The sequence below is a fragment of the Lutra lutra genome, chromosome 14, assembly GCF_902655055.1.
Source record: "Lutra lutra chromosome 14, mLutLut1.2, whole genome shotgun sequence".
Taxonomy (NCBI): domain Eukaryota; kingdom Metazoa; phylum Chordata; class Mammalia; order Carnivora; family Mustelidae; genus Lutra; species Lutra lutra.
The window spans coordinates 16009451-16025347 of record NC_062291.1 but is presented as its reverse complement, the minus strand read 5'-3'; the positions used below and the strand labels follow the sequence as shown (position 1 = coordinate 16025347).

The window sequence follows — 15897 nt, the reverse complement described above, 5'->3', positions numbered from 1 at the left end:
TATTTCTAGATGCCTCTGATGAATGAATTTCCAAAGTCCTGTGTATCTTGCCAAAGAGCACAGAGCCACAACCCACTCCATGACGAGCACAGCGAGCAGCCCAAGGCTTGTCTCTGCTAATGAAATGTAACCAGAGAACATTTTTACTGCTGTCACATTGCGTCAAACAACACCAAAAGCTGTTCTGAACACACCAGACAAACATGTTCCTTTGCAAATGAACTTATAAACAGAAGGGGAGCTTTAAATCAAGGAGGACTAATTACAGAAAGAGGAGTAAAATTTTTATCTGGCCTAAGCCAAAAGGCCAAGAGAGGGGTCCATACGTGGGCAATATTCTCTCGTTCTTGACAAGAACCAGAGTCACATTTTAGATTTTTTACAGAGAGGACAGTATCTAAACCTAAAGGGATGTTACCTAATTAAAACAGAAAAGCAAGACCTTTTAAATAAGAAATCACATCACAAAATCTGCTTTTGTCTCTGATGGTTAAAAAGACCAGAGATCCACTTGCCTAGACTTTTAAACTCTCTCCAAACCCCTGGACTAAACATGGTCTTTCCTCTCTCAATACTAAGATGCATAACTTTCCCTTACATGTTTCTGACTATTTTACTTGACATTTCCTAGAATTCCGTATAAGCACACTGACCACTGTTTCTTCACGCCAGTGTCATTTTCAGCCCATGTGGTGGGACTCAATCCTTACCCATCCCACCGTGAATGTGAACCGGTGGTTTGAGAAATCCAATGGGCATTTGTTAACCAACTCACCAGAACTCTCGAACGCATGCAACATCATCATCTCCTCCCTCATTCTGGAAAAGCACTCTGTTCGTCACTCTGTGATGCATCTGGCTTTGCTTCTGCTTCTCTTCTCTCCTTTTCAGTGTGTGTGTGTGTGTGTGTGTGTATGTGGTGTCAGTCCTTCTCCTTTAACAGAGTTTCAAATGCTAGTTCCTCAAGAGCCAACCCTCAGTTTCAGATGCTCTAATTCTCTACTTTCTTTCTCATCTGCATCTTTAATTCCATTCTCCATGTAAATGCTTATAATTCTCAAATGCATCCAAACCTCTTCTCTGAGCTCCAGACCTGCCCAACTATTCTCAAGGGCTTCCTGTATACAACCTGAGCAAAAGTCACTTCATGGTCCTCCCACTCTTCAAACCTGGCAACCATATTCTATACTACTGAATGCCGGTGCCTCCTTCTGATTTCCAGACCCGAAATCCTTGCACCATCCTTGACCGTGCTCCCTTCCACCACCAACATCTATTTCCTTCAGGACACCTACTGGCTTTGCCACCTAACTATCTCTCAACTCCCTTTCTCTACTCACACTGCTCTCATTCTAGTCCTTTCTACTGTCAGCTTTCCCCCTGGAAAATACTCTGCTGCAGCTCTCCGCTTTCACTCTTTACTCCTCCAGACACAGAGGAAAGGCTGCTCAATTACAATGTAAACCAACTAATCTCTTGGTAACTGACAAGCCTGAGTTTAATTTCCTAAGTCCTTAACCTCTGATCTCTGACTTTGGCATTCTAGGTCCCAGCCTTGTTGGGACTTTGGCTACTTGGAGAGGCAGTCTTGGGTCCTACCCAGGCAGCTCTGCAAAGGTGATTTTCCTGGTTACACTGCTCTCTGCACGTCCTTCCCCAACTAATACCAACTAATTCTTGCTTAGCTGGTACCGGCTAATTCTTCAGAATTCAGCTCAAGTCTAGATAAAATGTCACTTCCTCAGGGAATTGGTAATGTGTGTCTCCCTCCCCAAATGCACCATGAAGGCAAAGTGCATGTCTATTTTATTCATTGCTTTATAGGTAGCATTTTGTAGGAACACAGAGAATATTTGCTGGCTAAATCAGTGCATGAATCAAGGTAAATGAACGTGGTTAACAATCATATGGGAGGGGGCTAGAGAGTCAGGGCAGGGTCTTTAAATCTATATTCACATCAAGAGATGTCATAGATTAAAACATATGACTGCACTCATTCACAGCTTTATGTAAATCATGCTACGAGAATGTGTTCCTCATGAAGAACAATGTTGAGAATCATCAATTTAGATCATAAATAAATGCACTTATGAATCTATATTCCTAGAGCTGTCAGAACAGCAAAATGCTTAGTGCTAGAAATCAGGTTTTGTACTTGGTATTGACATTGCACAGCATAATTTCTGACTCATCATTAAGTAAATTTCTAAATGTTTATTAACTGAATGAATACATAAGTCTCAAAGGAAAATAATGTGTACCTTTCATCACACATGCTACTTTCTGCTCTATATAAGGCTTAATGATGCTTAACTTTGATCTGCTGTTGTCTCTTCTAATGTCTTTGGGATGATAACTTCATATTTTAGAAAGAGAAGCCCTTAGTGGATAATTAGCAGCAATCAAAAGGAGCTTAAACATGCCATAAAGGTAGTTTCTGTCAAGAATAATTTTCTTTGTAGGAAATCGATGCTGTGAGACAGGCTGAAGCCACATGCCCAGCACAGAGGTGTTCTGAGAACCATCTCCCCAGGCCATTTTCTCTCCAGCCATCTCCCGGACCAGCAATGCCCAGTACCTTCTGCAGACCGTCCTGCCACAGGGGTCTGATTATGCTACGAGCTAGAGAGTTTCTTACAACTGAACTTCTAAATTTCTCACATGAATTGAGGTTTACAGTCAGGCCTGTTTTTTTTGTTTGTCTTTTCCCCCCCTCTTTTAACCCAAATCGGCACCGTCGGTGAGAGACAACACCAACAATAATTTCACATGGAGAAATAATGTGATCCTTTTAGTCGAACTTTAAGAAATATCAATCTCACCTTTAGGGGATTCTGCAAAATCAAGGAGATCTTAAAAAAGAACACTTAGATGGTGGAGCCAATCAACACCTCAGTTCTAAATGGTACAGATTTGGTGATCTATACAGAGATGTAGAGGCTTTTCAAGAATTATCCAGGGAATTTCGACCAATTGAAGCATGTCCATAGGCCCTGAAATGGCAACCCTTAGAAGTTCCTTAAATGCGGAGATGAAGGCACATGTCCTTAAGGGGAAGAAATCTAATAATGAGACAATAGTGTTAACACAAGCAGACACTTAAAGTTGCTAGTTCAACTAAAAAGCTTTGCCTGGGGAATAATTCAGAGTTTACCTCTGTGTGATAGGACCCCTAATTGAAACAATACTTTCAACTTTAGAAATCTTCAGATACTAAGTATTTATTAGAAAGCTATAAAATATGAACAGTAAAGAGTGTAACAAAGACCAGGATACCCATGTATTTAGCTATTCTGAGGAGTAAAAAAGGTTACACTTATCAATTTCTCTAGAATTTGGATCAATGATTTTAGATTTTTTTTATCAAGGTATTCCTTTTTTCTAATAATTAGTATTAAGGACCATGGGTTATGCATTCATTTGGATTTAGTATTAATTGAGCTAGAAAAGTTTAAACAAATCTCTCCTAGTTAACTTATATTCATGTATAAGTATAATAACTAAGTTCTAGTCTATCAAATTAATGGGCTCAACTAACAATATTCTAAGCCACCTGGATGGAAGTATTCATGTAATTGCCCGTCTCTGTTCTTTAATCATAATTGAACTTTTTTTTTTTTTTTTTTAATTTTAAAATGGGCTCCATGCAGGGCATGGAGGTGGGGCTTGAACTCATGACCTTGAGATCAAGACCTGAGCTGACTTTTACACAGACTCAGTGCAGGGTCTGCAAGTCTATATTCAGATCAAGTGGGTGTAGATCAAAACATGTGACTGGACTCAGTTGAGTTATCCAGGAGCCCCCAAACTTTAACTAAATGCTCCCATTTTTACAAAAATGGTATTTATGGGTCTCTTCCAGGCTAGGTTAAATTTTAGGATATGCTGCCAACGTGAGAGTAGTTTGTGTACATCACAGTACAGGCTTCCTGCCCAGGAAGTTTTCCATAATCGATATGCAGTAATTATCTATGAATCGAGCAATTTATCAAATGCACTAGGATGCACTTCTAATGACTACTTCTACCAATAATATCATTCATTTTTATAGCCCTTTATAATTTACTAAGCATTTCTCCATACGGCTATCAATTACATCGCAGAAATACCATTTTAAAGATAAGGTAAAATAGCATTTTAAAGGTAACACTGAGAGCCAGCGTTCACTCATGGCCGAGATCACTTGGTTGGAAATGACAGAGGCTTCTGGCCCACCTCCAGGATCACATTTTTCATATCGATTCTCTTTGAATGAGAAGTATCCTCACCCTTCCTATCTAGTAACTGATCTGAACTTCAGTGCATTTATTTTCCTTGTTCCCTTTGATTGAAGCATGTGCAATGGAGCCCACAAATGACCAGAATACATGAGATGCACGCACAGCTAACTCTATGAATCCAGTGGGACACCGAGAAGGGTAGAGCCGATTCACGTTGTTTTCCCATCACCACCCACTTTCAAGCCTGTGACTGGACTCAACTTTGGGCAAATAGGAGTTATACAAAAACTTTCATTATAAGAATCTAAAATTTGGTAGGAAGCAGAAATAGGCCAAAGAATGCTTTAGGTTTAAAGACCTCTGACTTTTTCTAGTAGCTGTAAAAGCATTCAGATGGTTGCTCGTATAAGTTTTAGATGAATTTTGAATATTACCACCAGTTATATACACAAAATGTATCTAATGTGATATATATATATATATATATATATATATATATATATATTTGAAATGACCCATGGTAACTTAATCTTTTTTTTTTTTTTTTGCAACTTAATCTTACTTGAATACATATACCTAAGGGGGGAAAAACACACTAACATAAATTATAAATAGGAGTTTTATATGGCACATGTTCCTCTAGGGATAAAGTCCAATAATAACAAAGGGAGTCTTATAATTTTTTTCTTATAATTTTTAAAACTGGTAAGGATCTTAAATGGCCCCCTCTTCCATCTCAGTAGGATTAGTACTATTACCAGAAACTAAAGTCTAACCTTAGCATTGACTTTCATCTACCGGGGAAAACCAGAAAATTGATATCTATCACCCACAGCACAGGCAATCCCCAGACTGCATGGAGTTTGGTGTTAGAACGGCTCGTGCAATGATCTAAGAAAATCACTGAAAGGCTTTGCTACCATGTGACCTCAGGATGTACATCTGTGTCCCTCCAAACAGCAGAAGAAATGAGAGCAAATATATAGAGAAGAAACTGACTATATTTAGATGGCTTTAAAGTAACAGAATTTTATCAGTCCAAATAAACTATAGTACTTTAATTCTAGACCCAACTTTTAATCTTCCTAGATTCTCAAGACAAAATCACTTTTATTATTATTGTTGTTGTTTTTGCTTTTGAGGTTACTGCAAAACCGACCAAATTCTGCCCCTGAACTATCTACTTACTGACAAATTTTTGTCAGCTTAATCCTTCAGGTGTCTTGTATGATATCAATACTGAATTGCTTTTCCTTAAATTAGTTCATTGGAAAAAGGAGGGCAGGATTTTGAAGATTACCGTTTTTTAGAAGTAACCTAAAATTTTTTCCAGCAAAAGGCAATCTCAAAGAATTTCAAATTTTTGTCAAAAAGATTAAAGCTTGGTTTCAAAGTAAGCAAACGTTGAAGCCAAGCTTTCAAAGTAAGTGATATTAGGAGATCAAATTGATTTGTTATACAATTCATGGCATACCTACTATCTCATATCATTCTAATAACTTCATGCCACTGCAGTTCAAGGTAAAAGAACAATATATTTGCACTGGGAAGTATTTCCAGCCTTATTATGTTCCATACAATTTCACAAACAACTAGTGAACACAACCGCCACCCTTCATTCAGAAAGTATTTTCAATGGGAGAAATACTGTGTTTGGATTCAATGACCTATATAGGATTTAAACTTACCATTTTCCCTCACTGAGATGATCTTCCTCCCAAAATTATCATTTCATATTCAAGAAGAAACATACTAAGCAAGCATACTATTTAATCATGACCTTGAAATCTGTTTTTTTGTTTTGTTTTGTTTTTCTTCCTTAAGCAATTAGTTTCTTCCTGTCAGAGTGTTGGGCTTTTGAAGTTCAACAAAATATATCTTATTTTTAGTCAAAATCATTTTTTTAAAAATCAAGACTAAAGCCAAAGGGAAAAAAAATAACTCTCACTTACTTTGCTTTGGCTTCTGCATCTTCATATGCTTTATTGGAGACATCATCCAGTCCTCCAATCAAATGCTTGAAAGAGCTGTTGGGAAAAACAGAGTGGTCAGGGTAAATCCCTGCAGAGTCCTTACAATGACAACCTAGTCAATGGTATATTGAAATAATCCTAAAGGAACTAAATAAAAATGAATTCAAACATTCAATCTAGATACATTGTTAAGAAACACATCAGATAATGATATAACCTCTGAAAGCAGTGACCGCTCCCATCTGCTCACCTCTCTATTTCCCAACACCTTAGAACTATATCCGGAAAAAGCAGATATTCAAAGAATGGGTGGAAGAAAGTCTGTGACACACAAAATGATATACACCACAAAGGTCACTTCTACTACGAAAATAACAAGATCCACCAATTATGGAATGCTTACTAAATGCACTATCCTTTTAATGCGCATGAATGTATATTAATTCCAATTCTTCAACACATTGTAGAAGATAAGCATCACTCGCTCCACTTAACAAAATTGTATATTAATCTTCCAAGGCAAAATACATATGCAGAAGATAGGAAAAGAAGGAGACAATTATAAGGAAGTCAACTCATTTTGGAGGGATCAAAAAATTGACTTCATCATCAACCAGGAACAGTAAGGCAACTATTTAAACCACTGTATTCAATATCTTGGTATGGACCCAGGACTATGTTCAGACCTACTTTATATAATGAAGTCTCATCTATCGTATACCTATAATATAAAATATTATAAGGTCAGCACAAAATGTATACACACAAACATGGAAATCGCCCTTGAAAATTACTGAATGCAACCAGATACAGTAACTCTTGCGTGCATGACATTTTGGCAACCACTGAACTGGACTGAACAGGGGAACGAAAGGAAAGTCTATATTCAAAGTGTCACATAATAATCAGGGCTGTCACTTACATGGTGCTTATATGCTGGGTACTGTTCTATGTGCTTTATATGTAATAACAAGTACTTCTATGGGTACAGCAATCCTGTGAGGCATTATTACCTTCACTACACAGATGAGGGTAATAAGGCACCAGAGGTTAAGAAACTGACCTCCAGTCATAACAGCCAGGTGGGGTAAGGGCTGATAGGAAGGAGGTCATCATTCTACCCCAGACCCTTAAAACCTACCCTGTGGCTCCTATCCAAATCACGATGCCTTGACACTAACCATCGAATCCCTAGCAATGTCCAGAGTATGGATGGTGAATGGTCAAATGTATAAGAAACTACATTTTAATTTTAAACCTCTATAATTTTAATGCATGAAAATGCCTTTGTGTATTATATCAAGTAACAAAATATGCCTGGTCAGGTGCTTAAACATGGGGTATTTGTTGATATAAAGTTAAATGTTGCTTAACCACTTCAATGCACACTGTTCTTTTTAGCTATTGTTTGTTTGGTTTTGCTTTAAATGTATGAAGAAGAGCGTAACACTTGCTTGGGGACCCAGCCAACAGGAGGATGGGGAGCCATTACCTCAGGACCTTGGGTAATAATCTCATCTGGGGGACAGGGTAGCTGGAATGCTGAGCTAAAACACAAAGTGTTTCTAATACAAGAAGGGACCAGAAGGAAGTGATGGGAGGCTAGAGAATCAAGCATCACAGAGCGTCAAGTTTTCTGTGACACACTGTGTTAATGGACATCAGATAAATGAAGCCTGCAGTTGGCTGATGGTCCTTATACAACTTCCAAAGACATATAATGATAAAATAAATGATAAATAACCCCCATAGTTGATTTTCATGTTCGAACAGGATTTTTGCCATTGTTCTTTCCAATAAATAGAATGTCACCATCATGATTTAGAGATAGGTTTACACTGTAAAGTGAAATACAGTATTTGCTGTGGAAAAAATATGTGGTTGATACCATATCTTCTTTATCCATTCATCTGTCGAAGGACATCTGGGCTCTTCCTGTAGTTTGGCTATTGGGGACATTGCTGCTATGAACACTGGGTTACAGGTGCCCCTTTGGATCACTATATTTGTATATTTGGGGTAAATATCCAGTAGTGCAATTGCTGGGACATAGGGTAGCTCTATTTTTAATGTCTTGAGGAACCTCCATACTGTTTTCCACAGTGGCTGCACCAGTTTGCATTCCCACCAACAGTGTAGGAGGGTTCCCCTTTCTCCGCATGTTTGCCAACACCTGTCGTTTCCTGTCCTTTTTAATTTTACCCAGTCTGACTGGTATAAAGTGGTATTTCATTGTGGTTTCGATTTCTACTTCCCTGATGACAAGTGATATTGAGCATTTTTTTCATGTGTCTCTTGGCCATTTGTGTATCTTCTTTGGAGAAATGTCTGTTTATGTCTTCTGCCCATTTCTTTTTTTTTTTTTTTTTAAGATTTTTTATTTATTTATTTGACAGACAGATCACAAGTAGGCAGAGAGGCAGGCAGAGAGAAAGGAAGGGAAGCAGGCTCCCCGCTGAGCAGAGAGCCCGATGTGGGGCTCGATCCCAGGACCCTGGGATCATGACCTGAGCCGAAGGCAGTGGCTTTAACCCACTGAGCCACCCAGGCGCCCCATCTTCTGCCCATTTCTTGACTAGATTATTTGTTTTTAGGGTATTGAGTTTAAAAAGTTCTTTATAGATCTTGGATACCAGCCCTTTATCTGATATGTCATTGGCAAATATCTTCTCCCATTCTGTAGGTTGCCTTTTGGCTTTGTTGACTGTTTCCTTTGCTATGCAAGAGTTTTTTAACTTAATGAAGTTCCAAGAATTCATTTTGCTTTTGTTTCCCTTGCCTTTGGAGATGTGTCTTGCAAGAAGTTGCTATGGCAGAGGGCAAAGAGGTTGCTACCTGTGTTCTCTAGGATTTTGACGGATTCCTGTCTTACACTTTCTCTTCACTTTCTTTCTGTATGGTTTAAGAATGGTCCAGTTTCATAATTCTGCATGTGGCAGTCTAATATCCTCAGAACCATTTATTGAAGAGACTGTCTTTTTTCCATTGGCCATTCTTTCCTAGTTTGTCCAATATTAGTTGACCATAGAGTTGAGGGTCCATTTTTGGGCTCTCTATTCTGTTCCATTGATCTATGTGTCTGTTTTTGTGCCAGTACCATGCTGTCTTGATGACGACAGCTCTGTAATAGAGCTTGAAGTCAGGCATTGTGATGTCACCAGCTTTGGTTTTCTTTTTCAACATTCCTCTAGCTATTTGGAGTCTTTTCTGGTTCCATACAAATTTTTAGGATGGTTTGTTGCAGCTCTGTGTAAAATGTTGTTGGTATTTTCACAGGGATAGCACTGAATGTGCAGATTACTCTGGGTAGCATAGATATTTTAACAATATTTATTCTTCTAACCCATGAGTGTGGAATATTTTTCCTTTATTTTTTTTTGTTTATCTTCCTCAATTTCTTTCATTAGTATTCTGTAGTTTTTAGAGCACACATCTTTTACCTGTTTGGTTAGGTTTATTCCTAGGTATCTTACAGTTTTGGGTGTAATTGTAAATGGGATTGATTCCTTAATTTCTCTTTCTTCTGTCTCATTGTTAGTGTAAAGAAATGCAATGGATTTCTACGCACTGACTTTTATATCCTGCCATGTTGCTGAATTCCTGTATGAGTTGTAGTAATTTTGGGGTGGGGTCTTTTGGATTTTCCACATAAAGTATCATGTCGTCTGTGAAGAGTAAGAGTTGACTTCTTCATTGCCAGTTGAATGTCTTACAAACTTGTTCTATGAGGCCAGCATTACCTTGATCCCAAAACCAGACAAAGACGCCATCAAAAAGGAGAACTACAGAACAATACCCCTGATGAACATGGATGCCAAAATTCTCACCAAGATTTTAGTCAATAGGATCCAACAGTACATTGAAAGGATGATTCACCAGGACCAAGTGGGATTTATTCCTGGGCTGCAAGGGTGGTTCAACAGTCACAAATCAATCAACCTGACACATCACATTAATAAAAGAAAGAACAAGAACCATACGATACTCTCAATAGATGCTGAAAAAGCATCTGACAAAGTACAGCATCCTTTCTTGACAAAACTCTTCACGGTGTAGGGATAGAGGGTATATACCTCAATATCATCAAAGCCATCTATGAAAAACCCACAGTGAATATCATTCTCAATGGGGCAAAACCGAGAGCTTCTCCCCTAAGATCAGAACAAGACAGAGAGGCCCACTCTCACCACCATTTGTTCAATACAGTACTAGAAGTCCTAGCCTCAGCAATCAGACAACAGAAAGAAAGAAAAGAGTTTGAAATTCCTATTCGCAGAGTATACAAATGCAAAAACCCTACATCTGGTGAAGATCTACAGAGTTTTACAAGCAGAAACCATCTAATCACAGAAATGAGTTTAAAAGTAAGTTGAGCCTGATTGGAAGAAAAAAACACATTTAGACTGATTATGACCATTTTACATCCATTTTTGTTAAAGCCTGGTCATAGCCAATGGTAAGTATCACATTTAAAAAGAGTGAACAAAAGAAGTATTTCAAGTGTGATTTTTTCATATGTTTTCTTCAGTGTCCTTGATTTAAAATATGAATTCATGTGGTCCTAATGATTCAATATTTCTAATTTTTTTTTACACTACTGGATTGAAAAAACGAAGGGAATAATATCAACTTTCAAAAGGCCCCTATCTTGATACGATAGGGACTTATTTTTGAAACATATTCCTGCTAATTAAGGAAAATGCTTCTCATCTAAAATGTAATCAATTTATTATTATAGTAAAGGTTTTTTTTTAAGATTTTATTTATTTAAGAGAGAACGTGCATGCAAGGAGCAGGAGGAGGGGCATAGGGAGAGGGAGAGAATCCTAAGCAGACCCACATTGGGCTGGGTTTTATGAGGTCATGACCTGAGCAGTTATCAATAAGATGCTTATCTAACAGAACTACCCAAGTGCCCCTCTTACGGAAAGCTTTCAAAAAACTCAGAGAAGAAATTCAGAAATCATCATAGTTCTCTAACCACAAATAATGAATTGGAATATCTTTATGTATTTCTTTTCACTTTTTTTCTATAGGGCTTTACTGTTAGATTTATAGAGTTGCAATCCTAAAGCAGCTAGGATTTAATACTTTGATTTTTTTAAATTAATATTCTAGCGTAAGTATAGAGTTTTATTTTAAAATGCTTCCTAAACACCATTTTCGTGGATAGATAATAGTTCATTACACGGACACATGTGATAGAATTCTGACCTACCCATCTGCACACACATACGCACACATACAGATGAAGGAGGGGTGTGGCACCCACGTACAAAAACATTTGTATTTATACTCTCGATTATGGATTAAACATATGGAATTTCTTTTCAAAATAAAACACCTAGAACTACCATCTTGGCTTTGAAATTGGAACCCTAAGTCCTTTGCAAATAATCTTCATTTAGAAAGCAATCCTGGCCAAGCAACATTTTTTGGAAACACAGAACAAAGGCATCCTGCTAGTATCCTAGTGGCCTCAAAGAGTAAAGCCAAACATTATGCTTAACTAAAAGTTGAAGAAAACGTGGAATTTTCAAGCCATGTTAAGTTCTAAGAGGCTGTCTCTGTCTGTGTATCCCTGTACTGATCAATGAATAATTTAAGAATCTTGGTAAGTTTAATTGATGGCATTACAGAATTTATCCTTCCTGGTGCAAGCATCAGCTAATTAGTGTTGCAATTTTCCCTTTCGCAGAAATTCTGCAGGAATGCGTGCCATCTGCGTGAAGCTTCATCAAAGAGGCATTTGAAAAGTATTAGTAGAGGTATCTGATGCCTTTTTAAATATTTACTCAAGTCCCACAATATTCCTTGACCTCTAAAGGCAAGACTGACTCTGTTCTAGTCAGAAAGGGATTATAACGCAATGTTTTAAAAACTTTAACAAGGAGCAGAAATAAAAAAATTTTATTTATCAGTTATAACAGCTATGGGAGACCAGAGGACACACACTGAATTCTGTTTATAAACAAACCTCACAATTCAGGTGTGAGTTATATTTCAGCACTTTAAAATAAAGAAGCCAATTTCACATATACACTAGACATAATTCTGGAATAAATGAAGGCGACCTTCATGAACTAAAAAGGCCATCATTCCATGTATTTTGAGAGCAGAACTTACTGTGGCCTGAGGCGGTAAGAATTAGACAAGTTTCCTATTCCTTGGGATGTGAAAGCCAGTTTTCACAAGTCTTGGCAATGTTTAGAGGGGGTGGATGAAATGTTATTAGCTGAGCACGCAGAGGTAGAGAGAGAGCAAGTGGAAAATCCCTTTTCTGCTTACTGCTGATAGTTCATATGCGCTTGCAAGGGAGAGGTGAAAAGAAAGGAAAGAGGGCAGAAGGGATGAAGGAAAGAGAAAAGTCTGGAACTGGGAAAGGAAGAAGAAAGGAAGACAGGAAAGAAGAGAGGGAGGGAGGGAGAAATGCTTTCTTTTTCTTTCTTTCTTTTTTTAAAAAGATTTTATTTATTTATTTGACAGACAGAGATCACAAATAGGCAGAGAGGCAGACAGAGAGAGAGAGAAGGAAGCAGGCTCCCCGCTGAGCAGAGAGCCCAATGAAGGGCTTGATCCCAGGACCCTGGGACCATGACCTGAGCCGAAGGCAGAGGCTTAACCGGGGCTCCCTGTGTGAAATGCTACTTTTACATCAAGAATGGTATTCACAGAAACTTCCCTTCAAAGGTATCAGTTAAAAGGCTATGCTTCCTGTTCTAGGAAATTTGTCTGTTTTAGAACATTATGGTGACAGTAACTCAGTGGGTAATAATTTCAGTTATTAAGATGCTTTCATTATTAAGCCAAAACATCCTTTTGAAGGGAGCTTATTACTCAGTGGTATGTCTAAAAAGTGTATAATTTTGTTCTTTGGTTGTGATATGATGAGACTTCGTCGAGAGAGAAACGGGCTATTATATTATTAGAAGAGCAGTCCAAATACCAGGGAAGAGCGTTATCGTGTGGCTAAAAAGGGATGACATTTACATTTCACTTTACAGTTTACAAAGCGTTTTCTATTTTAATAAATTATGCATGTATTAAATAATACATATTAATTGAATTAGTCCTCATGATCTTTTCTTCTCTATTCCACTAAATTGTTTAGGGATCTTGTATAAAAGTGCTTAGAACAGATTTTTTTTTTTTTTTCCCAAAATGAAAATAGGGTGGCAAGAAATCTCAAAATTTATTTATAAGTTTCTTTCTTCATAAAGATTGTAAGTCAAAATGAGCCAAAAGTAGTATCTTACACCAGAAACTACTGCAAATATTTCAACAGTGCTAAGCAAAACTTTTGGCAAGCATTATCTGAACTCTTGACAAAGCTCTCTCTAATTTGGTGGGCGTATATGATTATATCCATTAGACTTTCTTAACCTGAATCTTGGCTAACTCCTTAAAAAATATATTTATTAAAAGAAAACACAAGATTAGTGTTTCAAACTAGCTGGGACATTTGTTACTTAGCCAAGTCCAAGATACCAGAGGCATCCTTTATTACTTCAAAACACTTATTGAGAAAATCTGTTAATTCACTTTGTGGCTTCAAATAAAGGCTCTTGGTTACTTTTGTTTGATCATTTTACTTATATTAACTATAGCCATAATTATCAGTGGTTTATCTTACAAAGTACCATATGAATAGATGTTTCTTTTTTTTAATTTTTTTAATGGAATTTTTTTAAAAGATTTATTTATTTATTTGACAGAGAGAGAGAGATCACAAGTAGGCAGAGAGGCAGGCAGAGAGAGATGGGGAAGCAGGCTCCCTGCTGAGCAGAGAGCCCAATGCGGGGCTCGATCCCAGGACACTGAGATCATGACCCCACCTGAAGGCAGAGGTTTAACCCACTGAGCCACCCAGGCGCCCCTGAATATATGTTTCATTAGAGGGAGAAGGAGCCCAAGTACAATAAAACCAGACAACATTCCTATCCTCCCAAATACTCCACCCACCCACCCACCCACCCACCTATCCATCCTTCATCCATTCAGACACACAAATGTGTTTGTACAATGCCTACTCTCTACAAGGAATAACTCAAGCTACTGTGGATTATGCAAGAAGAATAAGCTATACCCTTAAGAAATTTATAGCTTTATAGTAGAGATAAGAAACCAGCAATTATAATACAAAGGTCGTGGGACGCCTGGGTGGCTCAGTTGGTTAAGCAGCTGCCTTCAGCTCAGGTCATGATCCTAGCGTCCTGGGATCGAGTCCCACATCGGGCTCCTTGCTTGGCGGGGAGCCTGCTTCTCCCTCTGCCTCTGCCTGCCATTCTGTCTGCCTGTGCTCGCTCTCTCTCCCTCTCTCTCTGACAAATAAATAAAATCTAAAAAAAAAAAAAAAAAAAAAAAAAAAAAAAAAGAAATTATATTATATATAATACAAAGGTCGGCGGGGAAGCAAGGTTGAATGCTATCAGAAGGAAGGCTCCAGGCATCTGAAGGCAAAGTCAGTTGAGACTCAGACTCCATTCCTGCTCAGGTCATGATCTCAGGGTTGAGAGATTGAGCCCTGCATTGGTCTGCATACTTAGTGTGGAGTCTGCTTGAGTTTCTCTCTTCCTCTGCTCCTAACTGTCCCCACCAGCCCCGGGCTCATGTTCTTTCTCTCTCCCTCAAATACATAAATACACCTTAAAAAAAAGAAGATAGGGGCGCCTGGGTGGCTCAGTGGGTTAAGCCGCTGCCTTCGGCTCAGGTCGTGATCTCAGAGTCCTGGGATCGAGCCCCGCATCGGGCTCTCTGCTCAGCGGGGAGCCTGCTTCCTCCTCTCTCTCTGCCTGCCTCTCTGACTGCTTGTGATCTCTCTGTCAAATAAATAAATAAAATCTTTAAAAAAAAAAAGAAGATAGGCTATAGTATCTATTAAAAGAATATTATCTATTTAAGATGACATAGGATAGTAATTTCAGAGAAAGCAGTTACACTTTTATGAGCAGTTTCCTTATCAGTATTTTTTAAAATTCTGCACATATGTTTATATTGGCAGGAAAAATTACACACACCAAAGTGTTAGACATTTGTCTCTGTCTTTCCTTTGTAATAATAATTCCTTAGCTATCATGGGATTATTCATTAAGAAGAACTGATTACAAATAAAACACATGGAATTTAAACTATTTCTTGATTATTACTATATGCTTTAAAAGAATCAAAATTTGAAAATGATGATCCAGGTGCCAAAAAAATCGAAAGTTGCCAAAGAAATCTAAAGGTAAGAATTGATTTCAGGAACTCTCCCAATTAATTTACTATAATTTTTGAGAAACAAAAATCCGGGTGGTATTAACCATGTTTGTGTCTCAAATGTCTGTACAGTTAGTCTTCTCTAGGGTAGAATCTGGTTGAGTTGAGTAGGTGTCTTATCTATCAGTCAACTGACATACACTAACCTTGAATTTTAAGATGTACATTTTTTTTTTCTTTTCTGATCCTAACAGTAAGATATTGAAATTTTGAAAGGCACTAAGACATTTTTTAATAGATTTTATTTATTTATTTGACAGAGAGAGATCACAAGTAGGCAGAGAGGCAGGCAGAGAGAGAGAGGGAAGCAGGCTCCCCGCTGAGCAGAGAGCCCAATGCGGGGCTCGATCCCAGGACCCTGAGACCATGATCCGAGTTGAAGGCAGAGGCTTAACCCACTGAACCACCCAGGTGCCCTGGCACTAAAACATTTTAAGGAGTAAAAG

At 38.0% G+C, this 15897-nt stretch overlaps 1 protein-coding gene across 4 annotated transcripts in view; it reads right to left on the bottom strand.

Moving 5' to 3' along the window:
* The window catches only part of PRKG1 (protein kinase cGMP-dependent 1), a 1261510-nt gene that overhangs the window by 98952 nt on the left and 1146661 nt on the right, over window positions 1–15897 (bottom strand). For all 4 annotated transcript variants that reach the window (XM_047703632.1, XM_047703631.1, XM_047703633.1 and 1 more), the window contains one exon: window positions 6173–6247. In XM_047703632.1, coding sequence (XP_047559588.1) covers window positions 6173–6247 — 75 coding nt within the window. The remainder of the gene's footprint in view (window positions 1–6172; window positions 6248–15897) is intronic.